General features: G+C 39.6%; 1 protein-coding gene across 16 annotated transcripts in view; it reads right to left on the bottom strand.

Moving 5' to 3' along the window:
- Positions 1-23,526, bottom strand: part of UTRN (utrophin) — a 580,255-nt gene that overhangs the window by 391,924 nt on the left and 164,805 nt on the right. For all 16 annotated transcript variants that reach the window (XM_089333656.1, XM_089333655.1, XM_089333653.1 and 13 more), the window contains 8 exons: positions 21,076-21,177; positions 18,866-18,973; positions 18,410-18,589; positions 16,559-16,728; positions 11,963-12,086; positions 7,581-7,668; positions 1,550-1,791; positions 1,236-1,416 (listed from right to left, as the gene is read on the bottom strand). In XM_089333656.1, coding sequence (XP_089189782.1) covers positions 1,236-1,416; positions 1,550-1,791; positions 7,581-7,668; positions 11,963-12,086; positions 16,559-16,728; positions 18,410-18,589; positions 18,866-18,973; positions 21,076-21,177 — 1,195 coding nt within the window. The remainder of the gene's footprint in view (positions 1-1,235; positions 1,417-1,549; positions 1,792-7,580; positions 7,669-11,962; positions 12,087-16,558; positions 16,729-18,409; positions 18,590-18,865; positions 18,974-21,075; positions 21,178-23,526) is intronic.

Here is a 23,526-nt window from a genome sequence, read left to right on the forward strand (position 1 = left end):
ATCCTTGTCAAACATGAAAGCATACTTTGCACCAGTTAGTGGAGAAAGAAGTACAGTCTAACATTTACTGCACATCCTAGGTTAATTGATTTCAATGAGCAATGATGTGGTATCCGAATGCCTTTCCAGAAGAAAGGCAGCATGACACATCTGCAGATGTGTCACAGGCACACAGGCAGATTTTAAAGTCATTACGCAATCTACAAATGCTGAAGTAAGGGGACGGCTTCATGGCTAGCTCCTTAGTATGCACTACCCACAATAACGCAACACAATTTCTCACTTAAATAGCCACTATGAAGAAGAAAAAAAGTCACGTAAGGGCCAAACCCTGAAAACCTTTAAGATTTAACTTTCCAATACCAGGTTTAGTCCTAAGTAAGAACTTGTTGAAATTATTCAGATTCTGAAAGAAACCAATGGATAAAGGATCTCACTCTCTCGCTCTGCCTTTTGAGTAGATGAAAATTTAAAAGTAAACATTAAAAATGATTTATTTTAAAAGGGGAGATAGTACTGCTAAAACTGTAACCATTTTGGGTTAACAGAAGGAAATGACATTCTTTTCTGTCCTACTAGGGATGTTATTAGGTGAACTCCTCAACCACAAGAAACAGCACCTGTTTCCCTATTTTAAAAATTAAAAATTATATCTTATTGACATGATTTTAAACATGGAAGCTGTTTGTATTTAAACAAACAACATTAAGCAATACAGGCACAGAGGAAGATATGAAGGCAGTGCAAGGCCAGCAAGCACTGTGGAGTTCTAAACACTGGAAGCAATCTTAAATTCAGGAAAACTAAGAGAGGAGATTTTAAAATAATCCGATAAGAAAATCGGGGGGGGGGGGAGAGGGCGGCAGTACTGTGGTGCAATAGGTTAAGCCACCATGTGGCAATACCAGTATCCCCAGTGAGAACAGCAGTTCAAGTCCCAAGTCCCAGCTGCTCTGCTTCTGATCTAGCTTCCTGCTGATACCCCTAGAAAAGCATTGGAAGATAGGCCAAGTGTTTGGACCCCTTGCACCAAGTGGGAGAGCCATCTGGAGTTCTGGGCTCCTGGCTTCAGCGAGGAGCCCACTGCAGCCATTTGGGGAACGAACTAGCAGATGGATGACCCCTACACACATACACACACACCTGTCTCAGTCTCTCTGTATCATTTTGCCTTTCAAGTAAATACATAACTTTAAAAAAAAATGAAAGAAGGAAAATCAAGAGAATGGCTTTACTATTTTCTAGCTGTTGTTGACGGTCCTCGAAATCCTGTTGCACAGCCTGGTAGTGGCCCAAAAGGCTATCAAAGCCCTGCTGGACAAACTCAGGGGCAGGAAGTCGCGCCTCCAGGGCTGAGCAGCTGGCACGTGCCAGGTCAATTTTAGGGTGGAGGCTGAGGAGGTCTGTCTGTTCCCGCTGTGGAAGAAAAAACACGGCCACGTGACTCACTGCGGATCCCCAGACACATCATTAGAGCAGACTTAACCAAAAACTCATGATCAGGGCTGGGCGGAGAATTCCTCCACATTCCAGATAGCTGGCTCTTTACCTGACAGGACTCCTTCAAGCTTGGCAAGGACTGCTGGGGCGGCTCAGCGAAGGGAGTATGTTTCAACCACTCCTCCTTCATCGTTATGATCTTTTCAAGCTCATCGAGTTGATTAAAATAAGCATTGATATCTTCCTGCAGCTGAATCTTTCTGGCCAGGTCTTCCAAATGCTGAGAGAGATTCTTCCATTCAGATGAAACCTTCTCCAGCACATGTTTTATTTCTTCAGTCGGAAAACCTTCTGCACAGACGTGAAAAATAAGCAGACACTTCATAAGTTCCTACAAAACCTGTCTGGAATGTGTGCTCAACAGGCTAACATATTCAAAATAATGAGGCAATGTCACACAGAGTGTTTGCTCCCCTAAGTCTATATTAACCCAATAGCCAAAAATTGCAACAATGCCCTTCAAAATAATTATGTTTAGCTCTGACCAAGCAGGGAGGGGAACTAAAATAGCATCTCAGGTGTGGTATGGCTACACAAAAAGCACATCAGAGGAGCTTCTGCCACTGACTTTCCTACAGAATGTGTATATCTACTTTTGGCATTGGGCCACTTTGCTGGCTCATAATCTGAATAAGGGAAATTAAATCAACTGCCTAGGTGTGTCTGGGCTGTGACGTCAGAAGTCAGCCCTCCTCTGCCATAAGGAAAAAGAGTTGGCTCATAAAACGAGGAGGTAGACGAAGTCTTTGGTGACCAACCCATAGTGTTTCAAAAATGCTACAATGAATGGCAAGAATTCCTTTTGCTGGGAAGCAACCTGTTGAATACAGGAATCTTAAGACTACAGTCAGGCCCAGAAGCATCAGCAAGCCTATTGGATGTGTTATCCATATAAGAGGGCTTCAAAAAATTCACTGAATATACATATCATGAAAAAAAAGTATGGAATTAAAAAAAATTTTTTTAACCAAAATATTTCTAAATCCTGTTTACCATGAACATTTCGAAGTACCCACATAGATAAGAAATACCACAATATCAAATTATAGGTAAGATTATCTACTTTAAAAACATATCAAGAAAAGAGACCAGGGCTGGCGCTGTGGCTCACTTTGTTAATCCTCCACCTTGCGGCGCTGGCATCCCATATGAGCGCCGGGTTCTAGTCCCAGTTGCTCCTCTTCCAGTCCAGCTCTCTGCTGTGGCCTGGGAAGGCAGTGGAGGATGGCCCAAGTGCTTGGGCCCTGCACCCGCATGGGAGACCAGGAAGAAGCACCTGGCTCTTGGCTTAGGATCGGTGCAGTGCCGGCCATAGAAGCCATTTGAGGAGTGAACCAACGGAAGGAAGACCTTTCTCTCTCTCTCACTGTCTATAACTCTACCTGTCAAATAAATTAAAAAAAAAAAAAGTGATCTCACTCTGGATTGCTTCTATTAAAAAAAATAAGAGGCCATTATTTCTGTTACTGAAATCTTATAATTGTCTCATTTTTAAGAGGTAGAAAATGTTCTTAGAAATGACAGTTACATGTAGTAATAGATTGTGTTAGTCCTTCTCTTAGTGCAGAATACCATCAAATCTTTTCAAGTGACTGAAACAGTATGGGAAATCTGCAAAGGAATCTTTTTATTCAGAAGAAAAATGTGCATTTTGAAAGGATGACCTTAACCTTTTGATTATTTGAGTAGGAAGGCAATAAAACAATTCTGCTTTGTAAATATACACAATCAAAAACCCAGGATAATGACAGCTCTAACTAAAGAAGAAACGGCATGGAAAACAAAAGATTACTTATGGTACACAGGCATTTAAAAAATGTCTATAACATTCTGCACCCACTAAAAATTAGAAATGCAAAAACATGATGGCATGATTTGAGTTTGTCCCCTGCTGAAGTCCACTGTCCACCATCACACAGGTAACAGAATATTAGACCTAGGCAAAACAGTCACATCACATTTCATGTTCAATTATCCCTGTTAATGGGGATCATAAACAAAATACATCACCGTATTCCTGAAAATCTGTCTGAACCATGAGGATCTGGGCTATGCTTGGGGAACAGGAATACTAACATCAGCTACTTCATTTATTTAAAAGAATTTATTTATTTGAAGGGCAGAGTTACAGAGAGACAGAGGCAGAAAGAGAGAGAAGTCTTCCACCCATTGATTCACTCCCCAGATGGCCACAACTGTGGCCAGGCCGGTCAAAAGTCAGGAGCTAAGAGCTTCTTCTGGATCTCCCACGTGGGTGCAGAGGCCCAAACACTTGGGCCATCTTCCACTGTTTTCCCAGGCACGGAAGAAGCTTCTGGCTCCTTGCTTCAGATTGGTGCAGCTCCAGCCATTGCAGCCAATTGGGGAATGAACCAGCGGATGGATGACCGCTCTGCCTCTCCTTCGTCTCCTCTCTCTGTGTAACTCTGACTTTCAAATAAATAAATATATCTTTAAAAAAGAAAAATGTCAGAAAGTTGAAGGAACTTCTTCAGCTGTTTGTTCAACAACAATATCTTGATCCATTCATTTTGTCCCTTAAAACTATTCTCAACTTTAAAGCTCCCTTTCTCTAAATGAGATACTGCTGGTTGCAATAACATCTGATAATAATTAAAACACAGTTTGCATCTTATAAAGGGAAATCTGGGGCCAGAATTGTGGTGAAGTGGGAAGTGGCATCCCATATAGGCACAGGTTTGTGTTCTGGCTACTTCACTTCTGAACTAGCTCCTTGCTAATGGCCTGGGAAAAGCACCTAAAGATGGCCCAAGTATGTGGGCCCCTGCCACCCATATGGGAAACCTGGAAGAAGCTCCTGGCTCCTGGCTTTAGCCTGGCTCAGCACTGACTATTGTGACCACTTGGAGAGTGAACCAGCAGAGAGCTCTCTCTCTGTGTAATTCTGACTTTCAAATAAATAAATATTTATTTTAAAAAAAAATGGAAAAAAGCACATTGTCTTTAAAATATTGGTTTTGCTCCCAAAGATGCAGACTTCTAAATTTTTTTATTTCTATAGGATGGCTCAACTTTCAGAAAATGACTACTCAAAAGCCAAATAGCATATAATTTTGTTAATTATACAAAAGGGACAAAATACTCATACGGATATATTATCCAAGTGCCCAATTTATCTACTGTACTAGCTGACGATCACTAGGAACAAAATCAGCTAACCTAAGAAAATCAGTTATTTTAGCTGTGGAAGTCATATGAAAAAATTATTTCATGTTCCAAACATGTTTATATTCTTTGAGATATCACAAAACCGAAGTTAAATGCTTCAGGCGGGAAACACCTACCAGACTTGGCTGTGCTGGACTTTCTCACAAAACTAGTTTCAGGGAAACAGTGTCATGATTATTTGAACATCTGTTTTACTAGAGAGATTTATATGCTTTCCTAACTGCACTCAATCATTTATCTAGGCAGACTCTGGCCAGATTTCACTCTGTGAAAAATTTCCTCTACATTAATTATCTGTGTTTTAAGATTTATTAACATCATTAAACACATGTGGAAAAGTACTATGCAATAGTGAAAACCTGGAATAATGGATAAAGTGACAAGATAGTAGGAGAAAGAAAAGAGATTTCTTTTATTCCATTGCTAGAAAAAGGCAGATACCTTCCAAAATGTAAGGAAACTACTTCAAATTTTATACACCCTTTTCAGACCAATGTCCCTTTTTCCCAGTATCCCACATCATTCAAAGTTTTTAACAGAATATGTACCTTTTTAAACAAATTTAATGAATTTTTAAACAAATCTAATGAATGCATTTCTCATTCTACTAGTGCTCAAAAAATATCAATAGAAAATATAAAAGATTTCCTAGAAAATTAGACACATACACATTAGGTCCCAAAATTCGTTCCTTTATAAAACCACATATCTTATATTCCCCCAATGCTCCACCTAACCTTGTATTAACACTTTCACATGAATTCCACATTATGTTTTCAAGACCTGCCAATTCACAACAAGATTTTACTGATCAAAAGCTACACTAACCTAATAAATTCCTTCACTTTCTACACGTGGAAACAAAAGGGTTCCATGACTTACCAGAGGGCACAAAGCAAAGGACAAAAGAATTGACTACCAAGCTCACTGTTAGCACATCTCTCACCAACTTCTCACTAAGGTAAATCTTCCAATCCATCTTCACTGACTGACACGCAACTCTGCCCCTCCACAACTGAAAGCTGTTATGGAAATGGGGCGAACACAGTATACCCACTGATGCAGCTTCCCCACATCCACACCACACACAGCCCGAGTCTCCAGGCACAGGCTGAGGAAGAAGGAATGAATCTACGATTGTGACTGGCACAAATCGAATTATCGAAAGAGTCTGCTTCTCAAGGGAAATTTTGATCTCTAGGTGTTTTCAAGTAAATACTGAAAGGGTAATTTCCAAGTAGGGCAACAAGCAATCTGCTAGGGAGAATGTGGAAAGAAATGCTCCTCTACTCATCTTTATTCTTTGAAGGAAAAACTTAATCTATCTAATAATATATGGGTTAATAATAATCTGTGTAATTTCAAAATAAATTATCATACATTGAACACATTTATGGATATATAGTATGTCTTATGTGTTTTCATATGTTTGTGAATACATATATACCCAGTACATATACAAAACAAATGGACACTTTCTTTAAAGCTGGAGGCAATAATTATCAAAGGAAAAAAATACAAAAATCATGGTTTTTAGGTGAGGGAGAGGGTGTGAGTAACTAATCCAAAAGGGACACCAAAGAACAGAAATGTTCTATAAAGTGATTTGTGTGTATAGGTTATCTATTTGTAAAAATAGTACAGCTTTGTTTCAATGTAAGTAAATGTGTAAGTAAAGTAAGTAACTTTACTTAAGTAAAGTAACGTGAGTAAAATGTGTTTCAACGTAAGTAAAATTTTAAAACCTGTAAAAAATAGCAATCAAGAAGATGAGGTGATAGGTAAGTAAAAATATAGATAATTCAAGAACGCAAACTATCAGGGCCAGTGCTGTGGAGTAGTAGGTTAAGCCTCCACCTGTGGCACTGGCATCCCATACAGGCACCAGTTCAAGTCCCGGCTGCTCTACTTCTGATCCAGCTCCTTGCTGATGGTTTGGGCCCCTGCACCCACATGGGAGACCCAGAAGATGCTCTTAACTCCTGGCTTCAAATTGGCCCAGCTCCGGAATTTGGGGCCATTTGGGGAGTGAATCAGTAGATGGAAGACCTTTCTCTCTGTCTCTCTCTCTCCCTGTTTGTAGCTCTACCTCCCAAATAAATAAGTGTACATCTCTTAAAAAAAAAAAAAAAACCCAAATTCCAGATCGCAGTGCCTGAGTTCCAATTCCAATTCAAACTCCAGCTTCCTACTAGTACAGATTCAAGGAGGCAACAATGATGGCTGAAGTAACTAGGTAGTGCCCTCGCGTGGGAGACTTGGGTTCTCAGCCCAAGTCCAGCTCCAGCCATTTCAGGCATTTGGGTAGTGAACCTGTACTCACTCCATCTCCCTCTTCCTCCCACCTAATACATACATACATAAATTAATTAATTAATTTTATTTCAACTACAATTTAACCCTTATCAACTTCAACTATTTTTTAAATCCCTATAGTAAATTAATGCAATGTACTGAAACTGATGGGCCAAATGCCCTTAATGGGTTTATCTTGCTGTATATTCAATTTCTCCCATGTTGCCAAAATTAAGTTTTATTTTGTTACCTTCCTACAAAATAAATTACAATATATACCTCCTAAGGATGAGGTTTTTGAAAACTCCAACACCAGTGGACTTTAACTGCATGTCTAAGGTTCAGGGTTTTTGGTTTCCTGACCCCATAACAGAGCAGAACAATTTTGCTTCAATCTATTTATTTTATAATCAGCTTCAGTATGAGATTTCATTTTTTTCCCAAGGATTCTGCTACCTACAAAATTGTTTTTGGAAATCTTTTTTTTTTTTTGGCAAAAAAAAGTTGCAGCATTAAAATAAATATTTGATATATCAAGCTGTAAATATTATTTGATGCTAGCATATAAACAATATGAAAAAAATCAAGATCCTTACCTTTTCCCATTTGTTCAACAAGGATTTGTCCAGTTTGGTTTAATTCATCCAGTCGGGGTCTCTTTTCTGTCTGTTCTTTTTCTAATCCCTGGAGATAAATTCCCAATATTAGAATATTGCCATATTCTCCTCAATACAATGTTGATGTTATTTTAAACTGTCATGGCTTTGTCTTTGGTTTGCTATATACTTCTCTTGTTTAAGTTTTTTTAAGGTGAACAAACTTCATGTTTTTCATATACACAGACTTAGGAGCATGTGATATTTCCAACCACACCCTCCCCCCTGCCCATGCTCCCTGATTCTCTTAGGTATTTCCAAGTTCACCAAGACAAAACTACAATTCAAAACTATGAATTCCAGGCTACCCACCAGCACTCCAAACATGAATAAACCTGAAAAGGCAAATTCAAACAAACAATAACAACAGCAACTATAAATCTTAGGTTTCTTTTGTAAGGAAAAATATTTGGACACTGTCAGTTCTAATCAAGGAGAAATATGTAAACTTAGTGTTTATCATCTAAGACATCAACTCACATTCATAGCTTGAGTATGCCACAGCATAAAAATAATGGTTTCAGTAAAAAGAACTGAATGTGTTACAACAAAGATCACTGAACAGAAATTAACAAAAAAAAGAGAAATATTTTGAGCCCCAATATTATTTGTTGGTATTCCATTAAGTCAAGGATATTCTACAAACTTTATTTTAACTTACTTTTTGAAATTTTATTTAAGGAATACAAACTTCATGCATTTCATTTATACAGATTTAGGAACAGAGTGATTCTTCCCACCCAACCTCCCTCCCACTTATATGCCCACCCTTCTTCCTCTTCCATCTCCCATTCCCACTCTTAATTTTTACAAGGATCTATTTTCGGTCAACTTTATCCTCATAAGATTAATGCTTGGGGCTGGCGCTGTGGCACAACAGGTTAACACCCTGGTCTGAGGCACCAGCATCCCATATGGGTGCTGGTTCGAGACCCGGCTGCTCCACTTCCAATCCAGCTCTCTGTTATGGCCTGGGAAAGCAGTAGAAGATGGCCCAAGTCCTTTGGCCCCTGCACCCGTGTGGGAGACCCAGAGGAGGCTCCCGGCTCTGGCTTCGGATCTGCACAGTTCTGACCATTGTGGCCAACTGGGGAGTGAACCAGAGGATGGAAGACTCTCTCTCTGCTTCTTCTCTCTCTGTGTAACTCTGACTTTCAAATAAATAAATAAATCCTAAAATAATAATAATATAACATTCAAAGTACTATATATCATTAAAAAAAAACAATTAATGCTACACTAAGTAGAGGGATCAACAAATAGTATGAAGAAAAATGTAAAAAATAAACAAACAAAAAGCATGGTTCCACAAGAGTCAAGCCAAGGGCTGTTCAAAATCATCACATCATAAAGTGGCAACTTCACTCCTACAATAGCTAAGATACAGAATCAACCCAACAGCTGAAGACTGGATAAAGAAATTAGGGTATATATATATATATATATATCACATATATAACATATAATATATATATGTATATATAACACATACCATGGAATACTACACAATGGCAAAAACAATGAAATCCTGTTACTTGCAACAAAATGGATGCAACTGGAAACCATTATACTTAGTGAAATAAGCCAGTTCCAAAAAGATAAATACCATATGTTCTCTCTGACTTGACTTTTACAATGTATCAACACAAAACGCAGCCACCAGGGGTGGGTGTTTGGAGCAGTGGTTAGGTTACCGCTTGGACCACTGCAGCCCATATGGAAGTGTTAGGGTTCAAGTTCCAGCCCTTTTTCCAGATCCAGCTTCCTGTTAACGTACTCCTTCAGAGGCAGCAGGTGATTGCTCAAGTAGTTGGGCCCCTGCCACCCGCATGGGAGACCAGTACTGAGTTCCAGTCTCCTGGCTTCAGCCCGGTTCAGCCCCACCTGTTGTGGACGTTTAGGGTGTGAACCAGTAGATGGAAGTCAGTCAGTCTCTCTCTTTCTCTTTCTCTCTCTCTCTCTCTCTCCCTCTCTCTTTCTTCCTTTCAAATAAAGAAATAAAACAAAATGGATAAATTTTGAAAACTTACAGCCACCAGAGTGCCTGAGGGAGCAGAACCAGTCTTTCACATTTGCAAGAAGGGATGGAAGGAGAAAAGCCTGAAGAAAGAGGCGTATTTGAGTGGGACTGATCAGCCCAGGGTTCAGTGTCAGGGTCTCTGGTGTGGCTTATAGCTGGGTTAAGGGAGACCAAGATATCTGCCAATTACTAGCTATAAGCCTCTGGGTAAACTGTATTGGTTTCCTCACCTGTGTAAAGGAAATAAAACTTCCTATTCTTTGAGGTGGTTGTGATGATTAAATGAGATGATAAATTCCAAAAAATGGTAACAGTTACTGTCAGTATCAGTATTATTGTCAATACTGCTACTTGGAAAAGTCAAAGTCTCTGCTATTACAGTCACTACTCTGCCATGCCACAGTCACGTCAGGGATACAGACAGGAAGACAAGAACTCCATGGCTCTCCTCAGACACTTGTGCCAACTGTGAAATAAACAAGGTGATTGCCTTCCAGTCATTCTACACTTCGCCTCACATTAAAATCATCTGAGAGCTTTAAAAAATCCTGACGATCCACGTTAGCCCTGGACCAGTTCTCAGAACTGTTGGTAGGGGAACCCAGCCATCAGTAATTTTTAAAGCCAATTCTAAGGTGTAGCCAAGTGTGAAATGTGTTAAAATAATTCAATGAGAGATCATTAGACTGAGGTGGGTTCTAGAGGCCTGGATTCCTATCTCAACATATGGAAAATCAGTTCAGATTCATTCCTGTCAGTAGCTACCTTGAAAGAAAACAAAACTTTAGGTCATCCAATCACTGGCAATCAACTTGACATTAGTTATATCGTCCTAAATGTCCCATTGGAATAGCCCAAGCAAGCTAATTGCTCAAACTTGAACCAATCAAATAATTTCTTCGCTCTGTTTCCACATTTACCCTGTCAAAACTTCCTCTTTGTATTCTTTGCACAGAGCCCCAAATCACTTCCATTATCATAATCTCTACCTACTGAAATAAACTCTTAAAAGTTTTAACACGTCAAAGTTTATCTTTTAGTAGAACCATAGCTCTCATGGCTGCCCGCAGAGGATTACACGCTCACTGGGGCTTCCACAGCCTTCTGTAGCCTTCTGCTCATGCTTCCGTCATTGTAGTCTCCCTCTAGGTAGTTACGTTTAAGTGTGGTCTAGAAAATGCCTGTACCCCCACAAGACACCTCAAGACTCATGATTTGCTCACCGTTTTAAAGTTTTTTCCCCCAGAAACCTTTTATTTAATGCATACAAACTTCATGCATTTCATAAGTATAACTTTAGGTCTATAAACTTTAACTGTAAGCATATTTCTTATATAATTTTTAAATAATGACAATATACTTTAATGCCTAAAAAGTACTTTGTTCTTTATATTTGAGGAGTGATTCTTGATTTTAATATAATTATCCCTTGGTATTTTCAAGGAATTTGTTCTAGAACCCCAGTGGATAGTAAACTCCATGAATGCTTATGTCCCCTTATATAAAATATTGTAGTGCTTGGATAACTATGCACATCTTCCTAAGTGCTTTAAATCATCTCTAGATGACCTGTAATGCCTATTAAATATAAATAGCTGCTGTACTATGTTATTTAGGAAATAATGAACAAGACATAAATCTGCACACGTGGACAGGCAACCATCACAGGCCTCAGTACACAGGACATAAGGGAAAGCGCAACAATGCTGACTGAGGACTGCCTCAGAGAGACCAAGGACCCACGAGGTGTACCTGCACATCACTTCATTCATGTTATTCAGTGTCATGCTCTGTTGCTTTGGAACTTTCTGGAAATATTTTTCTGACTATTTTCTATCTACAGTTGGATGAATCTGTGGAGGAGGCAGCCACAGATACAAAGTGTTGAGTATATATATTTTTTAACTCTTTAATTTATAAAGAGAATACATTTGATTTGATACTAGATTTGATACTAGAAATAGTTTCTTGTGTTCAGAAGGCAAAACATCTTCAGCATAACCCAAAGCATACATTATTAGGCACAAATTAAGGTAGAGCTAAATAAGCCAAATAATCTTAATAATAGCTGATCACCTTAGGAAGGGTTCCTTATGCTTTTCTCAATGATACAGGAGAAACTAAGAAAAAGCAAAGATCTAATGGTAGCTGGATTCAGATTTTATTATACTGTCCTAAAAGCTATCTTCTGGCTATAATTATTTAACAGGGTGCTTTGGATTCCACTCCACTTTTAAGCCAACAGCAAATCCCACCTGATGAAATAGCGTATTCACTAGGATATTTCTGTTTTATGTTTTACCTTCAACTTCTTTTTCATTTCTGAAGTCTCTTGCATCTTCTTATACTCTTTTATCTCTGTGGTCTGAATGGCAGTCTTTGATTTCAAGATCCAGTTGAACAGCTCTGCGCTTATAGCATCAAACCTAGTTGAAGATTCAGATGTCACCATTTGTCATTTCTTTCTTCTGTTTTCCTTGGCTCAAGACAGAGCAACCCCTATGCCCATCCAGTGTGTGTGTTTAAACACTCCCCCAAAACAGCACCCCAGAAATACAATATGCATGCAAAATGAGATCACACATTTAAACTAGAAATATTGGGCCAGTGCCGTGGCTCACTAGGCTAATCCTCCACCTTGCAGCACCGGCACACGGGGTTCTAGTCCCAGTCGGGGCGCCAGATTCTGTCCCGGTTGCCCCTCTTCCAGGCCAGCTCTCTGCTGTGGCCAGGGAATACAGTGGAGGATGGCCCAAGTCCTTGGGCCCTGCACCCCATGGGAGACCAGGAGAAGCACCTGGCTCCTGCTATCGGATCAGCGCGGTGTGCTGGGCGCAGTGCGCTGGCCGCTGCAGCCATTGGAGGGTGAACCAATGGCAAAAAGGAAGACCTTTCTCTCTGCCCCTCTCTCTCTCACTGTCCACTCTGCCTGTCAAAAAATAAATAAAAAATAAACTAGAAATATTAATAGAGACATAATATTACAGACTTAATACATAAAACATATTTAACTTTTTTTAACTATACAAGGAATCACTTGCATGGTTAGGTAATGATTTGGCTAGACGATCATGGGAAAGAATAGTATTGACATCCCTATAGTTAACACCTGCTTTTGTTCAATATTTAATAATCAAACCATAGTAGGTACTGGGTGGGGCTCCTGATAGAGAGGTAAACCAGACACAAATTGTAGCCCTCAAGGAGCGTCCAGTCTAGGAAGCAATGGAAAGTCACAGGTAGAAACAACAGAATCTGCTGGGTGCTAATCCCAGGAACTCACAGGTAGGACTCAGCACCATCAGGGAAGGGATGGCTTCCTGGAGTAGAACACGGGCACCATGCTTAGGAGCTTTCCTCGCAGAAGAGAGCAAAGAGGGGGAGGGTCTCATTTTACACACTGCCGGCAGTTAGATGTGTCTGGAATAGCAAGGAGGGCAGCGCAGAATCACACCTGCGGCTACCAGAAGGCCCTGCGGGGTACGGTGAGGAGTTCAGATCTAACAAGGGCAACTGAGGAGCCCTGAGAGCTTTCAGCCCAGACCTGATGTGTTCTATTCCTCCCTCAGTGGTAGCTGAGGATGGAACAAAAGGGAAGCAAGAGCACAAGCTCTGGCAGCCACAGGAACCAGAACACGACACTGACAGTGGGAAGGAAGAAAAGTGGGCTGGCCTGAGAGGCCACACCACGGTGAGCAGGAACAAGAGGCGCCACAGACATGGGCTGCTGCCGCAGACCAGGCCCTGTTCTTGGAGTTTTAGGCTTATGAACTCCAGGAGCTCTCACAAGCACACCATGCGGTGTATACTGACACTGTGCCTCTTAGAGGCAGAGGACTGGAACTCGCTGAGGTTATAAATAACTGCCTCACACAAACACGAACGAGGTAGAGCCGGGATTTGATCCAAGGGAGTCTGGCTCTGCTGGGCCCCTGCCCTCAGAGCTGCTCACTACTGGAGGCTGCAACACAGGTTGTTATTGCCGATTCTTGTTGGCAACTTTGCTGATGTGTTTCTCGTGTATTATGAATATTTATGATTTCCTCAAGGTAAATCTTCCTGTAATATGGAAGTGATTTTGTGATGCTCTGAGGGAGTGGCCAGGTGTCGAGGTATCACTCAGACAGTGGTTCGTCCATTTTCCTGCCACCTTGATGCCAGGTTTCTACCTAGACTTTTTTTTTGTAAGATTTATTTCTCTATTTGAAAGGCAGAGTTAGGGGTACACAGAGAGAAGCAGACACAGAGAGAAAGAGGAGATCTTCCAACTGCTGGCTCACTCCCCAGATGACCACACAGCCAGGATTGGGTCAGGCCAACACCAGGAGGCAGGAGCTTTATCTGGGTCTCCCACGTGGGTGCAGGGCCTGAAGTACTTGGACCATCCTCCGCTGCTTTCCCACGCACATTAGCAGGGAGCTAAACAGGAAGTACAGCAGACAGGACTTGAACCAGCATCTACATGGGATGCTGGTGTCATAGGTGGTGGCTTAACCTACTACACCACAAAGCCAGCAATTCTACTTAGTCTTTTATTTAAGAGGAAGACCACTCAAGGATCACAGATTTAAAATGAACTTAGGGACTCAACTTCTGTCCTAAATAGGAGCAAGAATGATTACAGGAAATGATTGCCCTGCAGTGCCCTGGCTGCAACCCCAAGAGACAAGAAGGAGAAACAGGCTGCCATGTTGACGTCCTAGAATTTCAGACTCACAACTGCTCAGGTAGTCCATTCTGAGACAATCTAATAGTGCTCTCAACAACAGACTAAAGACAAGATGGGGTCCAGAAACCTTATCATGCCAGGAATGCTTAGGGAAAGTTTAGAATTTAGGACAAAGAAAACTAGAACAGGAATGCTATCTTCAACTACTGAAAGGGACCATACTGTGGAGGGGCAATGGGGTCTATACTTGTCCAGAAAGTGTCCACGGGTAGACTCAGAGGGGGCAGGCTTGGGGCATGAAGATAATCTTTCTAATAACAAGATTCAATTCCCTTCTACTGTAATGTACTGGACCTACTTGGGCCTCAGTTCATACAGAATTAAGTGAAGGGATGTCTGCATCAATCAGACCACAGAGTCAATGACTACGGCCCTCCCAGCTGTTTACCCACGCAACACTTACTGTCTGAAGCCCTAAGAACACAACGACAAAGACTACCACAACAGACAGCTCCAACCTGCCATGTACACCAAGCATGGACAAGGGACTGAATCCTGGCCAGTGAGACCCAGGGGGAGTGTGCTGCGCAGGGGAGACTGAAGGAGAAAGCCAACATCCCAGGACAGCATAGGGTGCTAAAGAGCACCCTTCAGTTAAAAGCACCCTGACTCAGAACTTCTTGTAATGTGAGATAATAAAGACCCCACTGTGTAAGTCCCTAAAAGGGGTGTGGTATTTTGTCCCTTGCAACAGAAAGCACCCTACATGATGCGGTCATGTTTACATTCAGCTTCCATAGGTGTGCACTCCAGTCTATTAAAACCTTCCATCCCAAATACAGCACACTGGCCCTGGAGAGATACACTGTCAGTTACCCAGGCAGAAGGCAGGCACCCAGGAACTGTAAGATTCAGAACCATCTTCCCTGCGCTGCCTTGACCCCAAAATAAAGGCTCCACAGCTGCTGCGAGCAACATTGGTCCTTCAAGGAGAGGCTATTATAGGGAGGCAAAAGCACAGCCTTATTACCCAAATGAAAGTCCCCTGGAAAAACTGGAATCCTAGGACAAGTGCTGTGGCACAGCGGGTTAAGCCCAAGTTTGGAACACCCATATTCCATATTGGAGTGCATGGGATCAAGGCCTAGCCCCACTTTTGATCTAATTTCCTGCTAATGCACCCGGCAAGCAGCAAAGTGGTGGCCCACATACTTAGGTGCCTGTCACTCACACTGGAGACCCAGCTGGAGTTCCTGGCTCCTCACATCAGTAGTCCAACTGCAGCTGTTATGACCACTGGGGGCGTGAACCAGCAGATGGAAGATTAAGACTGACTGCAGTGTGTGTGTGTGTCCCTCTTTCTGTCACTGTATATTTCAAATAATAAATAGAATCTTTTTGCTAAAATTGGAATCCCACTTTGTCTAACAAATGATAAATTATGCAAAGTCTATCATTTCACCCTTTACCTAGGGATGGAGATTCTGTTGTACAGGGCAGAGAATAGCACCACTCAAACCCCATTTTAAGGTTTAACTGCTGCAGTTCAGGTCAGGTACAGAAGCTAGGACTGACATTACAATGTCTGACATTAGGAACGCTCCCATATTGTATATTTGTGATGATTCTTCTTATAAAGATGCTTTGCTTCCTCTTGAATCAGTAAGACAAAGACATTTTATACCAAAGATGGATGCTTATACCAAACGCAAAGAATCTATTAACGAATCTGACAAAGGAATTGACAAAAGGAAACAGAAAACATGAAAAAGAATGAGAGGAGGAATGGAAGAAAATGGATCCTTAAAATGAATTATTTCTCTGAATTAAATAGTTTTTTAACAATGGTAGAAAGTTCACAAAGAAAAAGGAATCTGCCTGAAGCAAAATTGTCAGAGTTATGAGTTAGGGGCAAAAAGAAGAGATGAGGAGGAGAGTCACATACTACCAAGATAAAAGACAGACAGAAGAAAGAAGGACCCCCGCCTCACAGCTCTCCAGATGAAACCCAGGAAAAATAAAACCATTCAGGGTGACTCAACACTCCACAGTGGGAAGTAGAATATTTAGAGGAATCGAGGCCATAAGAGATTCAGAACCTGAATATCTACAATAGTGATTAGGCCTAAATTTGCCTATGGTCAGTGATTAGCACAACACAAGGACCAAGTTGCACCAGATACATGGTGTGCAGTATTGGGTCTGGGAACTCCTTCTGTCTGTCCTCACTTTTTCTTGGCTTCGGTATCCACGTGGATCTGTCTCTTCTTTGGGGGTGGCGGGGGAGGCAGCTCCTGCTTGGACTTCTTTGTGATCACTTGTTCTCTGACACGCACGGTCTCCAGAAGATCCTGCTGTGCGATCTGGGACATCCCCAGCTTTGCCACAGCCTGAGTCACCTGGAATAAAAATCAACCCAAATGTGAATGCGTAATTAACAGCTTGATAGAGCTTTAACTCACAGCTCATAAAACCACACACCTCTCTCTTTGAAAATGAACAATGTATAGTAGTTATTTGTATATACACATAATTATGTCATCATCCCAAATTTTGCTTTCTATACTCTTTATTTAATTAATTTATTTTTAAACGTGTATTGACATGAAATACCTGTGCATTTTATGGAGCTTAATGCAATACTCATACACATGCTATAAACCAGTCACACCAGGAAATTATCCTTTCCTTTCCTTTATTGCAGATATAGTTACCCATTGTTCTGTGGAACACATCAGAACCCATGACTTTCCCCCCAATGCATCCTGGTGCACATTATCAAATCTCCCTCAAGCCCCCTAGCCCTTCCAACCGCTAGAACACATTCTTTTAGATTCCTATATATAAATAAAACATGTAGTATTTGTCTGCATCTGGCTTATAAAACTGAACATAATAATAAATTCTATCACTTTTGTTGTAAATATCAGGATTCATTCTTTTTTATGGTTGAGTAAGATTTCATTGTGTATATATACCACATTTTTGTTTTTGTTTGTATACATGTATGTATGTATGCATTTGAAAGCCAGAGTTACAGAGAGAGAGGGAGAGACAGCGAGAGAGAAAGAGGGATCTGGTTCACTTCCCAGATGGCCACATGGTTGGGGCTGGGTCAGGCCAAAGCCAGGAGCCAGGAGTTTCTTCCGGGTCTCCCATGCGTGTGACAAGGACCCAAACACTTGGACTATCTTCCACTGCTTTTCTCATGCCATTAGCATAGAGCTGGATTGGAAGTGGAACAGCTGGGATACAAATCGGCACCCTTATGGGATGCCAGCATTGGAGGTAGCAGCTTACTCTGCTTTACCACAACACCAGCCCCAGTACACATTTTCTTAATCATTCCCACACCTAATTGCATAACAATTTCATCATTCCAAAAAGAAACTCCACACTCATTAACAGTCATTTCCCATTCTCTATTCTCTATTTTCTCAAATCCTGGAAACCAGTAGTCAACTCTTGTCTCTGAATTTGCCTATTCTAGACATTACATATAAGTAGAATCATAGTGCATATAAAATTATAACTGGCTTCTCTTACTCTGAAATTTCTTTAAGGTTCATCCAAGTTGTACTATGTGTCAATACCTCATTCTTCTTTATTGCCAAGTAATATTGCACTGAATGTACATACCACATTTTGTTTTATCTATTCAGCTGTTGGTGGACATTTAGGTTGTTCTAATTTTAGGTTATAATGAATAATGTTCCTATCAACATTCACTTATAACATATACATTCATATACATAAAAATTTTTTAAAAGTTTAATTTTTGATCAATTCCCTAAAACATTTTTAAGGTTAAAAGATTGTTTAAGATTTTAAAATTACTATAGCATAGCTGTTATCTGTTACTATATATTAATTTACTGGATATTAACATTTTTTAAGATCTATTTTTGCTTTAGAAAACTGATGAGGATTTTTACACATCAATTATTTATAAGGTATAATATCCTTAATATGTTTTAGTTTGCCTTCTACTCTGTTATTTCCTAAACACTAACACGCACCTGAACGTTTAAATTTAAATTGTGACATAAAAGCACAACATACTACCCAAATCAAAAGTACCTGGTTGGAGGAATCTTCTAGTCTCTGAACCAAAGAATCCCATCTCTGAGTCAGTTCCTCTGAGTCACCATTGATCTTCTTAGATGCCTTGGGGTTATCAAGTAACTGACCCACATCCTGGCCAATCTCACTCAGCTGATCCAAGGTTTGACGCTTCATTTCCATGTCTTCCTTCAAAATCTAGTATTTCAGATATTTATTAGATGTCTCTTTCTTAATAGAACTTTATCTTCCTGTTCTCTAGTCACACACACACACTTTTTATAGTAAAATTTATAGGTCATACAGTTCATTATGCTAACACATAAGACTCCTGGTTCCAGATAATTCCCTGGCAGCATTCCAGTGTTGGGTGCCGAACCATAATCAGTGTTTAGCAAAAGGTATCAACCACTGACACAAAAACCTAAGATGTCACAGACTTACAACACATACACTGACAATGATATCACTTACAGCAAGACGACGAACACTAACACTTAGTTCCTTCTGGTCCTTGAAGTTGCTTGTCTGGATTTTATTTAAAGCCTCTTCTTTTTCAGTTAGCCACGCTTTAAACAAGCACTACAAATAACAACAAAAGTTGGGAATGTATCTGGGGAATCATTTGATAATTTGATTCAATCAAGTTCCCAACTCAAACATTTATTTTACCAGACACTTTACCCTTCCCTGGGGATGAGAAGGACTTCAAACACAATTTGAGGTACAAATGACCCAGCTAAGCATATTTCTATAAAATACTATCTTTCTCAGACTTGCAACAAATTGGCCTGACTTTAGCTAAACCTAATTCTCAGGGAGGTAGGTAGAAGGAAATGGCTAAATCCAACTATCAAAGTCTCCATTATAATTCTTCAGAGGCAAAAGAAATCTGAGACTACTCTGTTCTAGGCACTCATTCCAGAAGGGAAGCAAAGAATGTCAAGACGTGTGTCTGAGGTTACACAGCTACTTAATGATCAAGCCATATCAAGGCATCTACCATGAAACCAATGGTCTTTCCATGGCATCTTGCACAGAAGTCACACTAATGTCCAAGGTCAATAGGAATTATGATCAAAGGAGGAGGGCTGAAGATACCTAAATGTCCTGACCAAGAAAGCACTCTCTTTACGCATGTGTATATATAGAAATATAGACAGAGAACCTTAAAAGGTTCTCCTTAAAGGGTGTGGTGGAAAACAACTGTGAATGCATTCGGATAACTCTTCTCAAAATGTAGTGTCTACTGTAGAAACCCTTTTCTGTACAGCTGGAAGTAAAAACAACATTGGTTCTCTTTGCAATGAAATCAATTGTTTCTTAACCAATTGATCAATTTATTTAACTACTATCCTTACATTTATAGTCCACCAAAAGAAAACTAAAATTAAGAAAATAAAACACACAATTATGGCTTCTGCCCTTAGTCTAATGGGATTGAAAAGATGAGCACATATATAACTGTTGCACAAAGTACAGAGTGAAGGCAACACACAGTCATAAATTGTCATATATATATAGCCAATCAAAGTGATATCAGTAATCAAAATACTAGACACTCTCTAGTTTTTTTAATGGTTTTTAAACTATCAAGTAAAAATTATTTCCACATTTTCAAATATGTTATTTGGTAGAAGAAAGACAACAGATTCTTTGGTCATCAATGCATGTACTATCATCATTAAAGTAAAATTCTAACTACTCTTTGACTTGAATACAAGGTTCAAAATAAATGTAAATATTTGTAAAGTCCAACATAAATAGTCAGAAAACAGAATCAAGTTCATTATCTGATCCTTAATAAAATTCTGAACAAACATGGGGGAATAGTGATTAACAATTTATATTTAGACAGATTTACCCTACTTTTTAAGATGCAGTATCTACCACCATATTTAGTACACCACAAAACGTAATATCCTTATATTTTTTTCTCTAGAAAAGAATACAGTTGCTTCTTGTGGGTGGAAATGAAATGCATTTAAAAGAATCAAAATAGACACTGGGAGATGTGGGAATAGAGTATCTGCTTATTTTCTAAACCACAACTGTTTGACATTTGAGCAGAAAAGTTCTGCTTATTTGTATTCTATTTTGATGGTTGCTTTTTCTGGAAGGAGAGAGGATGGGAAAGGGCCACCACTTGCATGGAAAAATTAAGGTGATAACTTTGCTCTGTAGTTTCATTTGTTGCACCAGTTCCTACTGGGGAAAACATACAAAGGTGTTGCTAAAATATATTTCTCATTATTTCTAGTACTTAATCTGGTTAAAAATTGGAAAAAAATTCTTGTGATTTAAAGTTCACAAGGTATTGCATGTATTCATTTATTCATTATTTACCAAGCATAAACCACATGCTAGAAATTGTGTGGATCTAAATTCAGATACATGACTCAATCCAAATCCAATAATAAAGTCAAACAAATCATGGAAGTAGCATATCTGAGTAATAACATTCCAGATAATTAACTCAGATCCAATTAAGCATGATTACCAAAGAACAATATAATGATCTCTATGAATAAGCTACATGATTCACTATAAAACAGACATTTGATCTTTAAAATAATATTTATTTATATATTTCCCTGTAAAGAAAAGTAAACAGGGCCACTGTATTCTCATGCCCTAATAAAATACAGGATAATTTTCACCATCTATGGATAATAGTTTTGTACCTGTTCTTCCAATAACTCCTGCCACAACATATTGATTTCTTGTAACCTATTCCATCGTTCTTCAGTCCAACGGCATACCGCTGTCCAGCGCTCCCCAAGCTTCTAAAAAATGAAAAAACCATCCTTTGTCAACAGCCTGGAGAGTACCACATCCCTTAAGAAACCATGATTTCCATTGTTCTTTTCACAAAGCAGCAATTTTTATAAAAGTCCCTTAAATATAATATAAATATAATATAGACCAATCCAATAAGTACACGGGTAGAAAAACTAGTTTAACTAATTCTTTCACTGTACATAGTTAGAAAGCAGAAAAACTAGACCTCTATCTCATACTTTTCTTTAAGATTTATTTATTTATTTGAGAGACAGAGTTACAGAGAGAGGGAGAGACAGAGAGGTCTTCCATCTACTAGTTCACTTTCCAAATGGCCACAATGGCTGGAGCTGGGCCAATCCAAAGCCAGGAACCAGGAGCCTCCTCCAGGTTTCCCACGTAGGTGCAGGAGCCCACGCACTGGGGCCATCTTCCACTGCTTTCCCAGGCCATAAACAGAGAGCTGGATCAGAAGTGGAGCAGCTAGGACTCTAATTGGTGCCCTTTTGGGATGTCAGCACCACAGGCAGAGGTTTAGCCCACTATACCACAGCACTGGCCCCAGTCATAGTTTTTAAAAGACTTAATTATTGAGGCTGGCACTATGGCATAGCAGGTAAAGCCACAGCCTGCAGTGCTGGCATCCCATATGGGCACCAGTTTGAGACCCAGCTCTTCCTCTTCTGATCCAGCTCTCTGCTATGACCTTGGAAAGCAGTAGAAGATGACCCAAATCCTTGGGTCCCTGCACCCACATGGGAGACCCGGAAGAAGCTCCTGGCCCCTCAGTTTGGACTGGTGCAGCTCCAGCTGTTGTGGCCATCTTGGGAGTGAACCAGTGGATGGAAGATCTATCTCACTCCCTTTCTCTCTCTCTTTGTCTCTCTCTTTTTCTGAAACTCTGCCTTTCAAATAAAAATTTAAAAAGATTTCTTTATTTATTTGAAAGGCAGAGTAACAGAGAGAGGAGGGAGAGTCAGAGAGAGAGAAAGAGGCAAAGCTAGGAGCCAAGAACCATGCAAGTCTCCCATATGGGTGGCAGGAACTCATGTACATGAGGCCATCATCCACTTTCTACCAGACATTTTAACAGGCAGCTTGAATAGAAGATGAGCCAGGACTCAATTGAGAATTCTGATATGAAATGCAGGTATCCCAAGGGGCAGCTTAAATGCTGCACCACAACACCTGCCCTTTTCCTGTATCTTTTTACTCCAAATTCCTGCTCCTTCCATTTTACTATGACTTTATATGAGAATCTAACATTTTAAAATATTTTTTAAAATAAAGTAAATATATTTATATTTTTACCTCAAAATTTTCAGGCTATCATTATCTTTTTAAAAAAAATCAGTGCATCAATTATATTTCATCACCACCTTTTACATGCCAAGGAAATTTTTATCTGTAGTACCAAAAGTATGAAAAATGTTTTAACTTTATAAAAAACTATGTTTTGAATAAAAGAATTTATTTAAAATAAAGTACCCAATTCTTTTATTTTGTTCATGTTACATGTTCCATAGATTACATAAATTAGCAACAAAATCTTAGTTATAGGCAATATAAGATCAATTTAGTTAACTAATGTTTAAAAATTATGATGATTTCCTCAGAATATTATTTTCTTAGCATTTTAAAGGAATGATTAACAAGTGTTGAAACTTATTTCTACATTACTTATATGTGAATATGCATTACTTAATTCATATGAAACAATGTTGATATTTAAGACCAGCATAAGTTTTTTAAAGTTCAGAGAAAATAAATTATAGCCAGAAGACAGGTCTCCAATCACAGCATGATAACTCATTTTCTATTTAAATCTCAGAAGCATCACTTAATCTCTCTCAATTTCTGCTTCCTCACTGTCAAATATTTAAGATGTGAAAACCTGCCTCTCAGGTTACTGTAATAACTAAATACTACTGCAAAGAAGTATCAGAACCATTGGGGAACTTTAAACACTGCAAACAAAAATGGATTTCATATGATAAAATTATGGTCTGAAAGTTACTGGAAATCATAACTTAGCAACATCGTACCAGCTAATCTATTGTTCAAGTGAAATAGCAATAAATAGCTTTATAATGATCTGTAAAGATAAATTATTATATGCTGACTTTGGCAGCATGTATGCTAAAATTAGAACAAAACAGAGAGATAACTATTGTCTTTCTGCAACAAGAAGTTACTCCCCCACCCCCGCACTGTGGCATAGCGAGTAAAGCCACCTCCTGCAGTGCCGGCATCCCAAAGGGCACCAGTTCGAGTCCTGGATGCTCCACTTCTGATCCAGCTCTCTGTTATTGCCTGGGAAAGCAGTAGAAGACGTCCAAGTCCTTGAGCCCCTG

The sequence above is a fragment of the Oryctolagus cuniculus genome, chromosome 5, assembly GCF_051225735.1.
Source record: "Oryctolagus cuniculus isolate XC-2025 breed Fujian yellow rabbit chromosome 5, ASM5122573v1, whole genome shotgun sequence".
Lineage (NCBI taxonomy): Eukaryota > Metazoa > Chordata > Mammalia > Lagomorpha > Leporidae > Oryctolagus > Oryctolagus cuniculus.